The sequence below is a fragment of the Monopterus albus genome, unplaced genomic scaffold (assembly GCF_001952655.1).
Source record: "Monopterus albus unplaced genomic scaffold, M_albus_1.0 scaffold193.1, whole genome shotgun sequence".
NCBI lineage: Eukaryota > Metazoa > Chordata > Actinopteri > Synbranchiformes > Synbranchidae > Monopterus > Monopterus albus.
In genome coordinates this window covers 154,073-172,503 of record NW_018128073.1, presented here as the reverse complement: position 1 = coordinate 172,503, position 18,431 = coordinate 154,073, and the positions used below count along the sequence as shown (strand labels likewise).

At 46.6% G+C, this 18,431-nt stretch overlaps 1 protein-coding gene across 1 annotated transcript in view; it reads right to left on the bottom strand.

Moving 5' to 3' along the window:
* Positions 1-15,519, bottom strand: part of tmeff1a (transmembrane protein with EGF-like and two follistatin-like domains 1a) — a 28,405-nt gene extending 12,886 nt beyond the window's left edge. The window contains exons 1-4 of the mRNA XM_020617681.1: positions 15,495-15,519; positions 14,903-15,012; positions 10,431-10,560; positions 4,593-4,622 (exon numbers count right to left, since the gene is read on the bottom strand). Of these exons, the coding sequence (XP_020473337.1) occupies positions 4,593-4,622; positions 10,431-10,560; positions 14,903-15,012; positions 15,495-15,519 (295 nt within the window). The remainder of the gene's footprint in view (positions 1-4,592; positions 4,623-10,430; positions 10,561-14,902; positions 15,013-15,494) is intronic.
* Between the last annotated feature and the right edge of the window lie 2,912 nt (positions 15,520-18,431).

Here is an 18,431-nt window from a genome sequence, read left to right as displayed (position 1 = left end):
GACTGCATCTCTGGAGCTCAGTCACAGTCATCTTTGGGTTCTTCTGTACTTCTCTCACCAAGGCTCTTCTCCCCCGATAGCTCAGTTTGGCCGGACGATCAGCTCTAGGAAGGGTTCTGGTCGTCCCCAACGTCTTCCATTTAAGGATTATGGAGGTCACTGTGCTCTTAGGAACCTTAAGTGCAGCAGAAATTTTTTTGTAACCTTTGCCAGATCTGTGCCTTGCCACAATTCTATCTCTGAGCTCTTCAGGCAGTTCCTTTGACTTCATGATTCTCATTTGCTCTGACATGCACTGTGAGCTGTAGGGTCTTATATAGACAGGTGTGTGGCTTTCCTAATCACGTCCAATCAGTATAATCAAACACAGCTGGACTCAAATGAAGGTGTAGAACCATCTCAGGGATGATCAGAAGAAATGGACAGCACCTAAGTTAAATATATGTGTGTCACAGCAAAGGGTCTGAATACTTATGACCATGTGATATTTCAGTTTTTCTTTTTTAATAAATCTGCAAAAATGTCTAATTCTGTGTTTTCTGTCAATATGGGGTGCTGTGTGTACATTAATGAGGAAAAAATGAACTTAAATGATTTTAGCATATGGCTGCAATATAACAGAGTGGAAAATTTAAGGGGGTCTGAATACTTTCCGTACCCACTGTACATTTGCAAAAGTGTGATGATGAAGGAACTAATGATTCACAGAAGGTGGTTTGGAAGGAAAATGTCTACAAGCCACAGTGTGTTTAACTGTAGAAAGACGTGTGTGGAATCAAAAGCTGGGGAAATACCCTCACTGGCCACTTTATTAGGGACACCTGTACCACTGTACATACTTCAGTGCAGCACTTCCACCTTTACATCTGTGTTTATGAAGCTCAACATTTTTCAGTTTTGATGAAATGTGTAAATTTAATGTTTATTACTGAGGTTGTAGTTAAAGGTGGCGTTGTACTGGACTGTATTATATTCAGACGTGTCTCTAAATTTTTGTCCTCCCCAGCTAATATATGTATATTTTTATACATTTATGACAGTTTCACTAAAACATGCTGAGCTTCATAAACACAGATGTTAAGGTGGTAATGTTGCACTGAATTGCGTACAGTGGTACAGGTGTCCCTAATAAAGTGGCCAGTCAGTGTACATCAGACACTGACACTGTTAAAAGCACTGACACAAGACTCCATATTAAGCAGCAGATCTGAGCAGGATTCTGGAGCTCTGATGCTTCTCCAGAGACAAAATGAGAATGTGTAACAGTTCATCCGTGACACTTTGTGTGTTGCAGCTGATTTCGCTGTGATCTCTCTCTCCTGGCTCCTGTGTCTCTACTTCACCAACTGTGGGACCTTTATGTTTTTCATCCCTGAGCAACATGATCATCTTTTATTCTGATTATTTTTGCACTTCTCTCTACAACAGTGCCTTGATTTCATCTCCACCACCACCCACAGCTCAGTTCCTGTTTGGGTGATGCACGTCAACACACGACACGGCTGACACGCTTTTCTATCAAACACAGCTGAGTGTGTGACGAGACTCCTGGAGCTCATCGGCTAAATGGAATCAGAGCCCCGCATTATCATCGCATCATATTATTATTATTATCGTCAATACAGGGGATGCGTTTAATGTCATCTCGCATGACGGCGTCCATTTTCCAGCAGAGAACGAGTTCTGCGACAACTGAAACATCAAATATCTGAGAGCCGCAGGGCTTATCCACAGCTGCCTTTCATCCAGGAGCCATTCTCATGATTCATCCAGTGTCATTTTGCCATGTAAGAGAGGACGAGCTTGGAGCTATCACGGGCATTCAAATCAATCCACAGCAACCGAGAGGAAGTCTAACGACCGGCCTGCGTGCTGCAAAGACCTGTACCCGAAGTCAGTAAATCCTGTTTTCAAGTTTGGTTCATGTAAAAGGGGGAGGTCACACGAGCTGCTTCCACCTCAGGCTAATAATGTCTTGTCAAAAGGGACATAGATACAACACCAGCAAAACAACCAGAGGTGCAGGAGGCCACACAAGGTGGATTAACTCTGCTGAGGGCGCAGGAGTGTCCTGCACCATCTGTTCCTGAAACCATCATCAAGTTTGTGTCAGATCTTTGCTAAACTTTGAAGTAGTGATTTACTAAATCTCATTTCAGCTGGTAAACAGTAAAGTGAAGTCTAAATCTGTGTCTCCTGTGTGTTATTCAAAGAAAGCCTTGTGGGAGTGGTCACCATCTCTAAGACCGAGCGTCTGTGTTGGGGAGTTTAAACATGATTTCAAGCCAACAACAGTCAGATGTACAGCCTCTAGGGCTGAAGGTCAAGTCTGAGGAAACAACCAGTGGCTTCAGGCTTCAGGCAAATGTAGTGGAGCAAAAGTAGGAAGTCACCAAAACAGAAATAAAGAAGGACTCAGAACCACAAACTGGGCTTTAGCACATGTTCTTGTTATTGTGTCCACCCCCTTTAGACACACAGAGCTCAGAGGAGAGGTCTCACTCTGGAGCAGATTCCTTCTCACTTACTTTAAGAATAATACGAGTTTAAGAGCAGCAACATTATTTCAGAGGATGGATGCTGGTGGGTGTGTGTGTGTGTGTGTGTGTGTGTGTGTGTGCGTGCCTGCTGGCTGACAGATCGGCCTGCTGTGTGTGCATGTATTGAACATGGAGAGCTCAGTCGGGCCTCGGAGGCTGCCGATCGATGGACAAGGATCTATAGCAGAGCAGCTCTTTGTTTCTGTTTGACAGCAGGACGCTGCTGCTTCACACAGACTCCGCCCACAGGCTCTGCTTCCTGCGTGGTGGTGTAGTCTGTCCTGCTTCCAGGAGAGGAGGTTGTGTGGCAGCTTCGACATCACAGATGGCGTCTCAGTCAGACAAGCTCTGGGAGTTTCTGTCTGTCCACACCGCCACTGACCGGACCTCCTGCCTTCACCACAAATGTGCTGGATTACATCTCACGGACACGAGCATCATTTTCTGGGACGTGCACAACCAACGCTCCCAAGAAGGCAGGATACATGAGGCAGCCACGATGCACGTCTCCAGCTTTTTGCAAGCAAGTTATGAAAAGGGTCCAGTTTCCAACCTCTGACCACATTTCTCGATCACAGGGGAGAGAGAGGGGAGCTACCTGTGTTCGCGCCCCGGGTGGCCACATGCCGCCACACACTGAAACACGCACTCACATGCAGCTTCAGCACAGCTCTGACCCCTGCTCAACACTGGTGAAGTCATGCTATAGACATAAACACTAAATCATCATCCCACACAATGAGCTTCTTTATGAGGGAATCTACAACCAGCAACTCCAGTCTGACCAGTCAGAGACATGGAGTGGGGAACAAAGTCTCCAGGATGGAAACTGACAGAGACGTTACCACAAACTAACAGGGCCCGTGTCTAAAAAAGCAAATACTGAGGCACCACACCCAGCATACGTGTGCCTGATGTTTTATTTGTGTCCTGCCTCAAAACAACGCTGGGGAGAAAAGCTTCCACAGCGTTTATCCCGTCAGTCTACATCCTCGCAGCACTTCAACAGGACCTCACCCTCAGCTGGGAAAAGCGTCTTCATTTCATTATTCAAAGATAACAGCAGCACACGACAACGAGTGTTCAGAGCTGATTCACAGGGTGAGCAGCTTAGGAGTGTTCAGAGCTGATTCACAGGGTGACGCCTGAGCAACGCCAGGGCAGAGCAGCTTAGTTTACACGGAGAGAACGGTGAGGATCAACGCAGAGACCACACACACAGAGCTCACATTATGGAGGCAGGAGAAGGCTAATTAGATGTCGACTGAAAAGGTTAAAGATCAGAGTGACAGCCCAGGATGGAGGCAGAGAGCCGCTGAGCCGTCCAAACATTCAGGCCTCCGGTGGATCAGCGTCGCCTCCTTTTCATTTGTTCAGCATCCTCCAACGTGATGCTGGAATGTGTTTTTTCATGAACATGCAAAATCCTGAGGTCACTGTCGAGCTGTAGCTGGTAAAGAGTTGGAACAGTTACGATCGAGTGAGTTGATCTTTTTAGCTGGCTTGACTTTGACTTCACCACCTTCCACCGTGCCAAGCTGGACTGTACTACCACCAGGTTCCTTAACAGGAAGAGGAGTGACGTTTGTGCCCGGGTGAAGAGATGGGACTTCGCTACATCTGTGCTGAAAAATGAGGGTGCGTGAGGCACACGTTGGCGGTCTCTCTGGAGACCACCTCCAATTAAACCCCCCAGCAGGAGTCTGAAACGACCAGCACTGTGGTTAGTGATCACAGATGGTGGCAAAATGTCTCTGTTGCTAAATCTGGCAACAGTGAGGATTTCAGCTCGACTCCCATGAGACAGAAAATACCGGTTCATCGGGAGGACTTAACGCCGAGAACGAAACCCTCCACACAGCTCTGATTAGAAGTTAATATTCAAAGAGTGGGGGCAGAGACAAAGAAGGACACACAGCCTGGCAGCGATCAGCACAGACTCACAATGGTTAATGTTTGTGGAGGGCAGATAAAGACTCAACTGTAATCGATTTGTGTTAGACTTTCACAGGCAGGAAATGAAACGTTTACCAAAAACAAAACCACACTCACCGTCTCCGTCTCCTGAACCCGATCCAGGATCTGTGAAGACACAAGAGACACGACAACCGTCAGTGATGTTTATGGTGATTATTAAACACCTGTCAAGGGCTCAGATGATAATTGCACACGTTCCTCTTCTCCCTGTGGCACTTTGTGACGCTGCTCTAAAGAAGTCTGATTCACGTCTGCTGGCGAGGTCATCTGCAGCATCTTTACCTGTGGCTGGTTCCACTTAGTTGTACTTTGTTTCAAACTAACTGCAAAAACTACTTTCCCTTGTTGAAGACTGGCCTGTGTGTTGGCAGCCTGCTGCGAGGAGCAGGCAGCACAGTCAGTCAGGGAATCCAGGGCAACCTCATGTCTGGCTGTCAGCTGCAGACCTGAATGCAGGACACAGGTAGCCTAGCTTAGCATAACAGGGGAAAGGCTCAAAGTTCAGAAACACACCTACTTACAGGACATCTGTAAAGCTCAGTGATAAATGTCCTTTCTCACTGCATGGGAGACGGCGGCGCTGTGTGGGCTGCAGCACAGCGGAGCATCACTTAACCTTATGAAACGATTGCTCATGAATTCTTTCAACAGGCTCCGTTCTGTGCACATTTCTCTGTTGTGTTTAAAACTATGGTAAATTAGAATAAACACACAGTATTTCTGTTTTTTCGGCTTCGGTATCAAGGCATGAGTGGGTGCCTTCACCTCAGATACACATTCAGGGTGACTAGTAAACACAACTGATGATGTAGAAAACAACAAGTCTCCACATTACGTGTTCTAAAACCAACCACAAAGGGGTGGAAAAAGCTACAGTGCTGAGCAGTGAGAGCGAGGCTGCAGTTTCTCTGTCCCTCCTGTAAATCCAGGTTTCTGTTTTGTTTGCTACACTGCTCTGACCCCGTGGAGGTGAACAACCCCAGATGACAGACGGGACCTGAAACATGATGCAGCTGCTGCACGTCTAAATCTCCTCTTTGCTTCCAAACAGGTTTCAGATTTAACGATAGACAAGGTGATGCTGCCCGGATGTGTTGCACGCATGCACACATCCGGGGCAGATTCCTGCATGCATGCTCATTAGTTTTAAAGCTGCACACAAACAGAACTGTAAAAACAGCAGCAGCACACAAACCACATCTCATCTCAAGAAAGGGAAGGATGGAATATTCCTGGACAGTCCACACACCACCAGTCATCAGTGAATAATACATGTATCCGACTGACGTGATGGACTTGATGCTGAATCTTTCATGGCATGAGGAACAGACACATACATGTAGGATGATGTAAGTGTGCGCTGCAGCCGGCTTAGCTCTGCAGTGCACACCTTGGTCTGGTAAGAACGGCTGCTGCGCCTGGAGTTTCTGGCACGTTGCTTTTGCTGCATTAAGAAACGGACACCAGCTGCTTTGTGCAGTTACATTTCACTTTTAGCTGCTGCACGTCTTTACAGAGTCAGAATGAGATGGTTTTTCATGCCACAGGAAGCAGAAATGGTCCACGAGTGAGTGGAGATATTAATGATTCTGTCAGGATGATATCGACTAAATATAAAGAGTTTGGTTTCAAACAGCAGGTGAAACTCTGCTTCGGCCTCACACAAAGACAGAGCTCCTCCTGGGGGCGGATAATGGCCTTGTACTAATGAGAAAATTATTGAAGTCGAATGTTTAAGTGAAAAGACTGAAACTACTTTACTTGTTTTAATCAACGATACGACTCTGAAACAGGTGGAATGTCCTGGGCCTCTAATCCCTGTCCAAGTGGATCAGAGTTGGGTTTTGGGATGTTCAAAAAACAGGATTGGGATCACCCTGATATCAAACTGGATCAGAAAATCTGGATCAAATCCTCAAAACAGGTGGTTAACCTGCTGAGGAGATTCAAAATGGCCGACCCTGTGTCTAACAAGGCAGCTGCTCTTTCTGATGTGAAACTATGAGCCACTTCTTTCTCAGGCTCTTTCTGTCTTGTGTGGATCTTGACAGTGATGAACTGAGCCAGGGGTGACAATTTCACTTATTACAACAAACTGGACCCTTTTAAAAATGTTTTCCCAAAAGCAGACACAAAGGTCATCCGTAGCCCAGTTCCATGCGCAATTTTCTGTTCAGTTCAGGGCTGGAAACAGATGGTCTCTCTGGAATGTTTTTCAGAAATAATACAGAAAGACACAATGGCACAACAATCACTTGGAATTTTGTTTTGCTGCAGCGATGTTCATTTAAAGGGTCATTTCACACCAATTTCAGACTGAAAATGTGTTCAACTTGAGGCCAAACGTTCACTCTTGACCTGCAACACCAAAACTGTCTGTTAGAGTCATAAGTGGAACGATGTGACACAACAATCCCAACTCAAACTCCACTTATTAAGGATTCAGCCTCTGGGAATGTCTGAACAACAGGAAGTTCCTCCGGCCTGGACAAGTGTGCCTTTTGTTGATGGGAACTGTGGCCTGGCCGCGCAGTGGGAGGAGCAAATGTATCTGAGCTCAACAAGTGGTGGAATTACTTTGACATTTTGGTTGGAATTAGTTTACACGTATAAATGCCCCATTCCTTTAAAGCCTCTGCTCCAGTAACACTTCCTGTCTGCAGTCGTTTGCCATGCACAAGCCTTTTGTCATGCTGCTTTAGATGAATAAAGTCTGACTAGTCTATTAGAACCCTGGTCACCTGTGTACACATCCAGGGGGAATCTAGCTAGGGAAGACAGCGATCACGTTACTGGTAGGTTCACTATGAACACACACACACACACACACACACACACACGGAGACGCTGCTGCAGGTTAGTTGTCTGTAAATACTGTTTACACTGTAAATGCTGCCATGACATACTGTGTAAACTAAGCGCCTGACAGCGGCGCAGCATCCTGTCTGAAACTGTTGCAATCCTCCGCACAGTGTTTTTGTACCTGATCAACTTTCAAATGCACAGATCTGTTGATCAGCCTGGGCTGTATCTCATGTCTCACCTGTACCCGAAGCAACACTCCAGCATTGCTTGTGCAGGCTGGCGTTCAGTCTGAACGTGCACGTAGCACTGAAGTACACACTGCATTTAGTGCTTAACGGTGGCATCCGAGTGTAGCCAAGGTAAGAAATCATCTGATATGGGCGTACTGGTGGGTGCTCTGGGTGCCATTTTGGGCCATTGAGCAGCTTGCTCCAGCTCCAGCAGCCCCAGGATTGTCAGCTGGCAATAATCCCTTATCTCATATTCACATAAATATTAAAAAAGGCATTAATAACACCATGCCTGACATTAATGTCTGTCTCACAGCTGCTTACTTCACTTGCCTCCCAAACAGTGTAAAACCTCAGAGCTGGTCCCAACTCAGTCTCTGTCGGTGTAAATCTGAAACATCCTGGTTCTGAGGTTTTGTTCCAGAGTCTCAGCAGGTTATGAGAAGCCCCAGGTTACAGCGGAGAAGCTTTTTATTGTCACTTCCCCCTCTTCTAATCCAGCTGCGCGTGGCCATACGTGCCTCTCTCATCTCTTCCTCTTCATTCAATAGGCCAATAAACACAAGTTTTAAAGAGTGATAACTCTGGCCTGAGGCTGGTGGCGGGGGCCCAGACCCTCCGCTGACCTGTGATCAGGTCCCAGCGTGGATGCTCAGCCTTCTTACCTCCCATCACAGCCTGCCCTGCGAAAGCAGCCAACTCGCTACATTTCCTCCTGCTCGGGGAAATAAACTGCTGAGTATCTGCACCGTCGCCTCGGCTCACGGCCGCCGAACGCTCCAATTATAGGAAGCATAAATCTGAGAGAGAGGAAATTACCAAAGGACAGGAGGGAGGCAAGGGAAGCGGAGGGCATATCACAGTGCCAGATCCCCAATGTAACGAGTAATAAGAGCCGAGCGCTGAGCGGTGCCTCCTGGGAAATCAGGCACTGCCCCTGCAGATGGAGCTGACCGCCACCTCCAGCACCGCTGTGGTCAGACTAGGTTCCCCATTTGTCAAAAGTGGGATGAGAAAACAGGCCCTGAGTGGCCCGGAGGTGCATCCGAGTGCGATGGCTCTGACATCTTAGCCGGCGCCCCAAGCACCTCCCCGTGACCCTGCTCTACTCATACATGCAGCGCTGCAGCGGCAGACATGATCGGCCCGCTGCTGTCTGCAACCACGGTGCAACTTTTAACATAATTTCTGGTGCTGGCACCAGTTCACCGCTGGTTAAGAGGCATTAAACCCCCATTAGTGGTAGAAACGTACCAACAAATTAATGTACAAATACTCCTGCATTCAAACTGCCACTGAAGTAAAAGTACAAGTATTATCATCAAAAGTTTCCAAACCTGTCCTTGTGATTCATATATTACTATATGTGATGTGATGTTTCCAAACAAGGGGGTGTTTGGGCTAGAAAGAAGTCAGACTATATCCTGATCCCGGTCCAAAAATGGCTTCAACAAGGATGGTCCTGGCTCCTGATGACCGAGTCATTAAATCACAGGTTTGTCTTTATGAGTCATGGGAGCGTCTCTGCTGGACTGGAGGGCCGCTGAATGGAATTCAGATAAGATAAGATAAAACTCTATTAATCCCACAATGGGGAAATTCCTGTGCTCCAGCAGCAACAGAGAGAAAGACAAGCACCAAACAACAACAACTGACTAATCCCCCTGAAGGACCTCTGGAGGGTCCCCGGACTCCAGTTTGAGAACCACTCAGCTCAGGAGGATTGCAACAGTTCTCATTCACAGCTCCTAATTAAAATTGATCCATGGTTGATTAACTGGCTCGTTCTCCAAAATCAATCTGACTGATGACGTTCGGCACAGTTCAGAGGAAAAATCGAGGCTCAGTGCCTTGTGTTCAGTCAATTAAAAAAATATAATGACAGTAAAATTAAGTGCCATGGAAATGCTGCAGCACCGTCTCCTGTCAGTAGAATGAAACGATGTGTGAGGCAGCTACAGTCACGTTACAGAGCGATCAGTTGATCTCAGCCCTAAGCTGCTCGTGCAACAGCTCAGCATCAAGTTATTTTATATAAAACTTGTTCTCAAAGGCAAAGAGGGGTTTCAAAGTGTCGTGCCCTGTTTTTACAGGCCTACAACAGCCACAGTTTAAAGACAGGAGTCACAGTTTTTACTATCACTAGTTGGACTGATGAGCAGAAAGTGAAAGGGTCGGAGTCTCTCTGAAGCTACTGTGCACTACAGCATGCATCACAGCTCTAATGTAACGTGTCTGTGTCGTCGTCTGCCGTTCAAGTTTTTCACAGTAAAACAAGTTTAGTTTTCACAGGCCTCACGTCCTGTTCATCCCAGTTGAGACTCTGCAGTAATTAACCTTGAAGGATCCTCATCAAGTCGTTTGCTTCTGTTCATCCATGAGCGTGTGCACTGATACGTCCTTATCTGATCTGGTTCGAATGTCTGCGTCGGCCAGGCTCCACTTTCACAGACAGATCTCTCAAATCTACCAGCAGGTGAACGATATGTTTCTGTGCCTCGGCTCCCCTGACTCGGCGTGCACGCCATGTGATTAGTGTTGATCAACAGAGAGCCTCTATCTCAACAACTTCACTTCATAATTACTCCTCCACCACCTGACAAAGCTGGCACCAGCCATCAAGATGTGACTGATGGAACAAAATGAAGAGGAGTTACATCACTCTCTGAGGCGGCGGCTGAATTATTTCCCCAAACGACAGAAACATTTTAAAAGAGTGAAACCTTTACAGACACTGACTGGTGTCCTCACACACTCCACTGGTCGATACCAATAAATGAAGAGCTGTGATTCACTTTTCTGATGAACCCGCCCACTCTCGGTCAGAGCTATTTCAGGTTTCCATCACCTGACCCTGTGTGTTTGCTGGCAGACTCACCGGCGGAGCAGGGGCCGTCGGAGACGCGGGAGATGAGCCTCTGCTGTTTGCAGGATGCCTGGCGCCTGTAGCACTCATTCTGGTAGGTGTCTCCGTTCGAGCCGCACACGGGGATGTAGTTTTTGTGGCACTGGAAATCAAACACAGTCAAATGTTAATGAAGTCACAATGTGATGCTGCTCACTGGACATAGCGGCAGCTTTTTCACTGCAGAGAAACTTCGAGCGCTGACAGGTTGTAGCTGTGGAATCAAAGCTGCTCTGGACCTCACACATGGAGAACTCGCCAAAATGTGTGTGTGAGCCCTTAAATGTCAAGTCGGCACTGGGTGAGAGTTTGTCTTGTTACTGTTATTTCCTGATCTGGCTCTGGAAACCTCCTCAACTAGAGTTTAGATTCTATTCAGGCCAACTTCTTTGTCATCGATGAATCAGAAACAAGCAGTTAGTTATGAACCATGTGATGCTGTTAGAGAAGCTTGGGAGTTTCCATTCATTGTGTATGAAATTTTGCACAAACTAATTTGACTGTCAGATCCAAGCTTCAGCTAATGAGGACACATACCAGACTTCAGCAATCTGTATTCTATTAATTCACAGCCGTCAATCATGAGTCAGGAACCCCCTGCAGAGCTGACTTGGTCTACAGCCAGCCAGCACAGCCTCCAGTGACGCCTGCAGCTGCTTTATGACAAACCACTGAGCAGCGATCGGTCAGTAAATGCAGACCTCGGAGCAGACAGGGTTCACAAGCTTGGCGAGTGAGCGGCAGGACGTCCATCCACAGCTTCACTGCTCAGTTTTGGCGGGTTGGCTCCTTCACACCCAAACTCCAGCTGAGAGTCTCTTCTTGAAGAAACGAAGCATCATCCTGTCATAGTGCTGTGTCTGGGTTTTGGCAAAAGGCAGAGTTGTGGCTGTGCTCTGCTCATAATGTGTTTGGTTCTCTGCAGGGTCCATTTCTCCCACAGACGGTGTCAGCCGAGAGGTGCTGAAGCAGCCCGTGAAACCCTTCAGCAGCCGTCAGGTTGTGTCTGAGTCCTGGTAGCAGCTGATCAGGCTTTGGCTCAGACAGCCAGTTCCATTTTGAATCCAGGTCCCAGCCTGCAAAATACTTCATTGATAAAGCTGTGACACTCACACATCCCTTATCAAACTTTCTCCCTCTGGTTATTATTTACCAAAGACCAATGAAGCAGCTTCTCGTTGCTTTCTCTCATTAAAATGAGCGACATCAGCTGTAGCTCATTACTGTTAACCGTCCACCAGCTGCGGTGAAGCTTTAATCTCCGAGCATCTACCAAAGATCGACTGTTAGTGAACAGACATGCGTCTCTGTGACTTGTACTTCAGCAGAGTGGAGGCTCTCCTCCAGAGAAATGATCAGAACGGAAGAGTCCCAGCCTTCCTGCATCAAATCAATATGTGGAGCTCATTAAGCTCAGAGTTGTGAATCAGAAACTACTTGCCCTGTAGTTACCCCCGTGTTCCCGCCACCAACACACTCATTGCCTCGTTACCCCCGCTGGTGCGCATGCCTGCCCTCTCCCAGTGTCTTTGTAGTCACTGCTGTGTAGTCATTGTGCTCACCCTGACCTCCCTGCGCCTGCTGTCCCTGTCTTTGTAGTCACTGCTGTGTAGTCAGTTTCCTCATTGTGCTCACCCTGACCTCCCTGCACCTGCTGTCCTGCTGAGCGACCCGTCACCTCTGACCAGAGCTGTAGACACGGCTTTCTACCTGTCTGTTGTTGAGTCCTGCTTCTGAGTAGCACACGACCCTCACAGGCAGAAAGTCACAGCAGTTACTTCAGAGCATCACAACAATCAATATCAATCAATACTCTGGATTTCAGATGCGGTGCTGCTCGGCTCATTTTCAGGTTGTCAACGTTGATTAGGCCACACTGATTCACATTTTTAGGTGGCTGCTGGTGCCACAACAACCGGTCTGAGATCTGAACAGAATCTTTAGTTACAAAGGACGACAGCTGAAATTAAGGAGATTCAGTCAGGGGTTTCAAAATAATTCAGACTTAATAATCGGACAGATGCTGATTCAGATGCAGCAAAGTGCATCAAACACCAGCCCTGTACATGACCATGACATAACAGTGTAATGTCACTGAAGTCTGCAGGGGACTCCTGTGTTTCTGCACTGAGGAGCTGCTTCATAAAATCCACATTACAACCAGAGATGTGCTGAGACTGTGCAGGGCCAGTGGTTAATCTCTAGGGTCCTGGACTCAGAGAGAGTTTGTCAGGTTTGATCTGTCTCTCTGACTAAGCCCAGCAGACTTCAGCTGGTGAATAACACAGCTCAGACAAACCATGTGTGCTGGGCTAACAGCTTCCCCTGCTAAGCTAGGCGAAGCACGTCCCGGACATCTGCAAACAGAGCAGAGTTCCCAAAACGCCCAAGCTGGTATTTAATCTCCACACAGTTTCCCCTGAAACCTGTTACTCGTCCTGAATCAGCTGTGCTCTAATAATCAGTTCAAATGTCAGGAAGTGACTTGTCAACCTTTTCTTATCTGGAAGCAGAGGAGGCCGGACTTATCACACCTGCTGCCTCAGTGGGTCACGTCAGAGAGAAACATGGCATCTTTCTAAACCCAGTGAGAAGAGAACGGAGATTCCTCTAGTTCTTTGTCCATGTTTGTGAAGAGGGCCCACTGCTGCCCCTCTGGTGGCGTGTTAAATGTTCTGAAACTAAATCACAACGTCGCCAGTTTTACAGACAAATAACAGAAGCTTTTATTTAACTTCCTTTCAGATTCACCATCTAGTTAAAACTAGTGGATCTATAAGAACCATTAACCATTATCTTGATCACGGAGCAGAGGAAGGTCTGGCACGTCAGCCTTACAACCCAAACTAACACACAGTGTTTGATGTGAAGAGCAAACAGGAGTCCAACGAGCTGAAGTGAAAGTGACAGAGAACAGAGCTCATTTTCAGCACTTTAAGAAGAAGTTGGAGTTTCTTTGTTCATCTGTGGCGACTGAAACTTCTTCTGTTTAGAGGAACTAACGGAAAAGTTTTAATGATGAGGAAGTAGATGGACCCTGCTGGGTCGAGCAGAACAGAGGGGTGCTTTAAACTAAAACGTAACAGGTCAGTCCTTTAAATGAGTGATGGCAGAGAAGGTGTGATAGGTCCAGCTGGAGGGGGGTGTTTGATATTCTGACTGCATCCACCTGGCCTGCAGATGAACGGGTGGAGCAGGCATCAGACACTGAAATAAGCTGGATAAAACTCCAGATAAAGCAGCACACAGGCAGAAACGTACAAACTGACTGATCTACATTACTATACATCTACACTGACACACACTCCTGCAGAGAAACTCAACTTTTCATATGTTTCCAGCTATTTTTAGCCCTGTGGTAAACAGACCTCACTGCGACTCACTGCTCTCAGCTGCAGTTTACTCTCATGTAGCTGAAAATGCAATGGGGATGGTACGGCTTTTATTATTACTTTTAATAAGAAAATATCACTGGAGCGCAGTGATGTCCTCGTGTACTGCACCAGTGTTCAGCCTCGGTGTGAGGTGGCATGACGGAGAAAAATCAACATGGGTTTGTTTTCAGAACTATAACAGAGATTCTGGAGGTGGGCTTTAAGCTTTAAGGTTTAACAAACCTCCTTTCATTTAGGTTGCCCTGTGTTACATGACCGTGCACGACGCCGTCTCCTGGTGGGAGGTTTGAGGACGGCGCTGCTGCCGGTCTGTCTGTCTCCTCATGGTTTCCTGCTATAATGTGAGTTACCATTCTGTGCTGCAGGCTCCTCTGGGCTGCGCCTCGCTCTCCTCACATTATGCTGAACAGCTCAGTGTGCTCCATCCTGTTTGTGTGGACCCGAGTGATAAATGCAGGTTTTGCTTTCACATCACAGAGTGTGACGGCCAGTTTTACACAGTCTGTGTGCCTTGTTACGGCAGTAAAGGAGCAGCTCTGTGGAAAATCTGACTCAGACGCTGCCCTTCACGCTGCCGCTGTGTTTATTTTGTCATGTTCGGCTAAATAAGCTCCAAACGTAACATCCTGACTGCAGAATGATTGGACTGTTCTCAAATATCAGCAGGCAGCTCATGTTTCCTGGTGTATCTGAATGAACCTAGACATGTTATTGTCTTGTTTTAACTCCTAAACAAACAAAACTAAGGCCAGTGGCTCTGTGAGGCCGTGACAGACCAAGCACAGATACGAGCTCCTCACTGCTGACTGAAAGCACCGACTCAGTGAAAGAGACAGCACGTTGAAAGGGCATCTTCACTTGTGTGAAGAGATGTAAACTTTCACAAGAAGCAGGATACAGAGACAGAGAACTACAGCCTGTTCTTTAGCCTCTGCCCGTTTATCCTCTGGAACATTAAATATGCCAGGCTATGTAAGTCCAAGGTCTGAGGTAAGGTCTCCTTGTTTTTTGTCTAATCCTTTAAGCCTTAGAAAAACTAATCTCATCTACCTGGAACTGGCAGACGCATTTGAGCTGAGCGCCGTCATCTCTGCAGACGCCTCCGAATCGACAGGTGGAGTCATCGCAGACCCTCAGGTCGCTCTTCTTCTCTGACAGATCTACAACAGGGAGACAAACAAAGGACAAGGTTAAAAAAAGCCAGACAGATGCCGAGCAGGTAGATCAATAAGGTGAACCAGAGCCACAGCACCTCCGTGAGTATGAGCAGTAAACTGTGTTCTGATCACGATCGTGCTGAATAAAGCCCAGACAGCTTTATGAGTTTATGACCAATAAAGCAGATAGAAGGCAGAGCTGCAGGGAGAATATGGACACAGTTCCCAGCAAAGCACAAGACAGAAGATGAGTGTTTATCAGACAGAGCAATAAAGCTGCGTGTCACACAGACACCTGAACTACAGGTGCGTGTGTCTGCAGTGTTTACGCCAGGGAAATAACGGGCAGACTCAGAACCGAGAAGGCAAATCTGCGCTCTGACAGTGGGGAGCAGAGAAGAAGTCAGCCTGAGCCCGGACTCACTAAGAAAGGATCAGTCCTCATCTGTCTGACTGCTGTGTGCTTTCTCCTTAGCAGCAGATACAGGTTTTGGGAGAACCTGCCTCCATACCGGTGAATTACTGCCCACATCTCAGAGTTTTATCAAACAGGCCAAGCGTTGTGCTCGCTGATGGCTGCTCCCCTGCTGGAAAAACAGCCAACCAATCAGGGCCAGATGGGTTCATAACAAACTGTGCACTCTTTTCATCAGATGTATGAGCTGAGCATTAGCCTGCTGCTGTGTTGCAAGTCTGTAATAGTGGAGCTGGGCACATCTGTTTGCATGTTGTAGTGGTTAAAAATAAACCAGATTCCAGAAGAAATATGTAATAGAACAGTATGTAGTTCACATATAGACATTATTTGTACTTATTTTATTATTTGTACTTGTTTGAGCTGAGTGGTTATGGGTTCATGTGAGTTGGACAATGGGCTTATGTAAGTGGCCAAGATGTTGCCTGTTTTCGAAGTACATCTCAGAGCAAAATTTGGATAGTTGAAACTTAATTGGCATAGTTCCAAGACTTCGAGTTAAATCCTAAGTACGGTCAGAGATAAACTCTGTGTTCCTTTGTGAGGATCTTGGTAGGAACATTAGGTCAGGCTTCCTGGTTTCCAGGAAGGCTGTAGAGGGTTCCCAGAATGGAGTGAGAAGGAGGGCCCGACAGACGTCAAGACGAACAGAGTCCAGCTGTTGGGAAGTTGAAGTTGGAAGCTGATAAAAAGGAGTGAGCCTGAGAGAGAAGGAGAGAAGATGACCATGCTGCAGTGAACAGTAGACCATGTACCTTTTGGGGACCCAGCCGGCTGGGGAAGACGCTGACTGACTCGGGACTGACAACAAATGACCTGACTGACTGGTGCTTTAACAATCTTCTTAGGCTTTATCTATTCCATTGCCAGAGGAGAGTCTCTGTTCTCTGTTCTCTGTTCCCTAACTACAAGATTATCTGTTTAAATACTACTCTATTCAGAATAACTGTAATATTAAATGATCCTTTGAATTGTAATGGTTTGTCTGAATTAATTTAGTCGGTATCACACTCTTGCCACGACAACGTCATTTGTTCTTTCGACCTTTCAGTTGTGAAGAACGGCAGAGGCATCAGGTCACGCTGATGAGTTTGTGTAACGCCACCAGAGCAGCTGTCATTAACATACTGAGGAAACGTTAGGCGTTAGGTAAACTGCAAATACTGCACATGTCAGTGACCACGTCAACACAGCATCTGCCTGTAGAGACCACGGCGGTGTGAAACTGGTTCAGGCTCAGAGAAACATTCCGGTCTGGTTTACTACAGAACCAGTTCACAGTGATTTCAGACCAAAATCCTGCTGTAGTCTAAACCAGGTGTGTACTTGGCACAGGTCAGGTCTCACCCCCAAACTTCAGATAATTTCTTTATTTATTTCTGAGACACAGGTTTCTGAGGAAGAGTTCACAAAGGGCCTGTTTTTTAAAGTTGCATCCTGCTGCAAAGCTTCCCCTGAGACTTGTCGCTCATCCATCCGTTTTGTTCTTTGAAGTTTTCTTACTGATCAGTTCCTAAAATGTCATGATGTGACTTATGGACACTGGTTACAAAGTGTTATCTGGCAGCAGACTGGATGACAAAAACCAGAAGTATGAACAACAGTAGACACACACGGAACCGGTGGTTTGTGGAGGGAGTCACGTCATGACTGGTAATAACAGGCCTCCACGACTCAAATGTGCAGCCAACTTAAATTATCCACATTTTCTTTGAGATAAAAGCTGAAGGTTCCCGCCGCTGCGCGTCGTGTCACAGACCACAGACGAGGGGCCTTTGAAGAGCCATGTAATGGTCTCTAATTGCTGTTTGCGGACCTCCCCTACTCCTAAAAATGGCTCCAGTTACAGCCGGCCACAAAGACTCTGGAGCACAGCTGGAGATGTGCAGCTCCGGCTGGGAGACGGACAACCGGGACAACTATGGCTCAGGTTTAAGAAACTAAAACGTATTGTGCAAGCACGGCTGGACTAACCTCAGTAGGGCCCGGGGCAAAATGGGTCTCGATCCCCGTCAGATATTACATTACCTTACAGAGATCAGTCAGTTTCACTGGTCAACAGGAAATGAACTGGAAAATTCAATAATACATCAATCATATTGTTGTTTTAAAGTTAAAGCAGCAAAAATGTAAAACTTCTCAATTCATGTGCACATTTTTTTGATTAAGATGGAGTAAACTGAATATCTTTGGGTTTTGGACAAAACAAGACGTGGAGACATCATGGTGGCGTTTGGTGAATCGTCCAGCTAATAAACAGATAATACAAATCGTTTTGAGTTGCAGACTCACAATAATAATAATAATAATAATACTTTCCTCCCGATTGTCTCTATATTAACTACTTTGAACACATTTACACATGAGCAGAGTACAAACTAGCAAACAAAGAAGACACGTGGCAATTAAAACTTTGACACACTGCCGTTGGACAGAACCTGGACAGAACCAGGGACACAGCATTTATCTGGACCAAAACTGCTCTGACAACCAGTTTATATGAAATGAAGCAGAGGCTTTTCGCCAGCTTTGCCCAGCTGGTAGCCTCAGCTTTGTGTTCAGGGCTGGAGAAAATCCTCAAACTCATCGTTAGGATGTAACACACAGTGGAAAAGGCTTCAAATGTTGCACTCAAAATGTCATTTTCCTTTCAGGGTTTAAGTTACTGATGCTTTGACATGTTTGAATTGAAAATCCCCAAACTGAGGTTGTCCCAGTTTAGAAGAAAAACTAAATTGGTTTTTCATCCAAGGCTGAGTTTTCTCTCAGTCCCCTTTTCAATAAAGAGGTTTAACGCTTTGAACCCTGCTGTTTTTGCCTGGTTTTCACCAGAGCTGAGGTTTGGAAATACTGGGATGGATCCAAGTCAAACTACTTTGGAACATATGGGCTTAATCTTCAACAGTTCCAGCCGACTGTGCGCCTGGGCCTCCAGGTGGGCGACTGG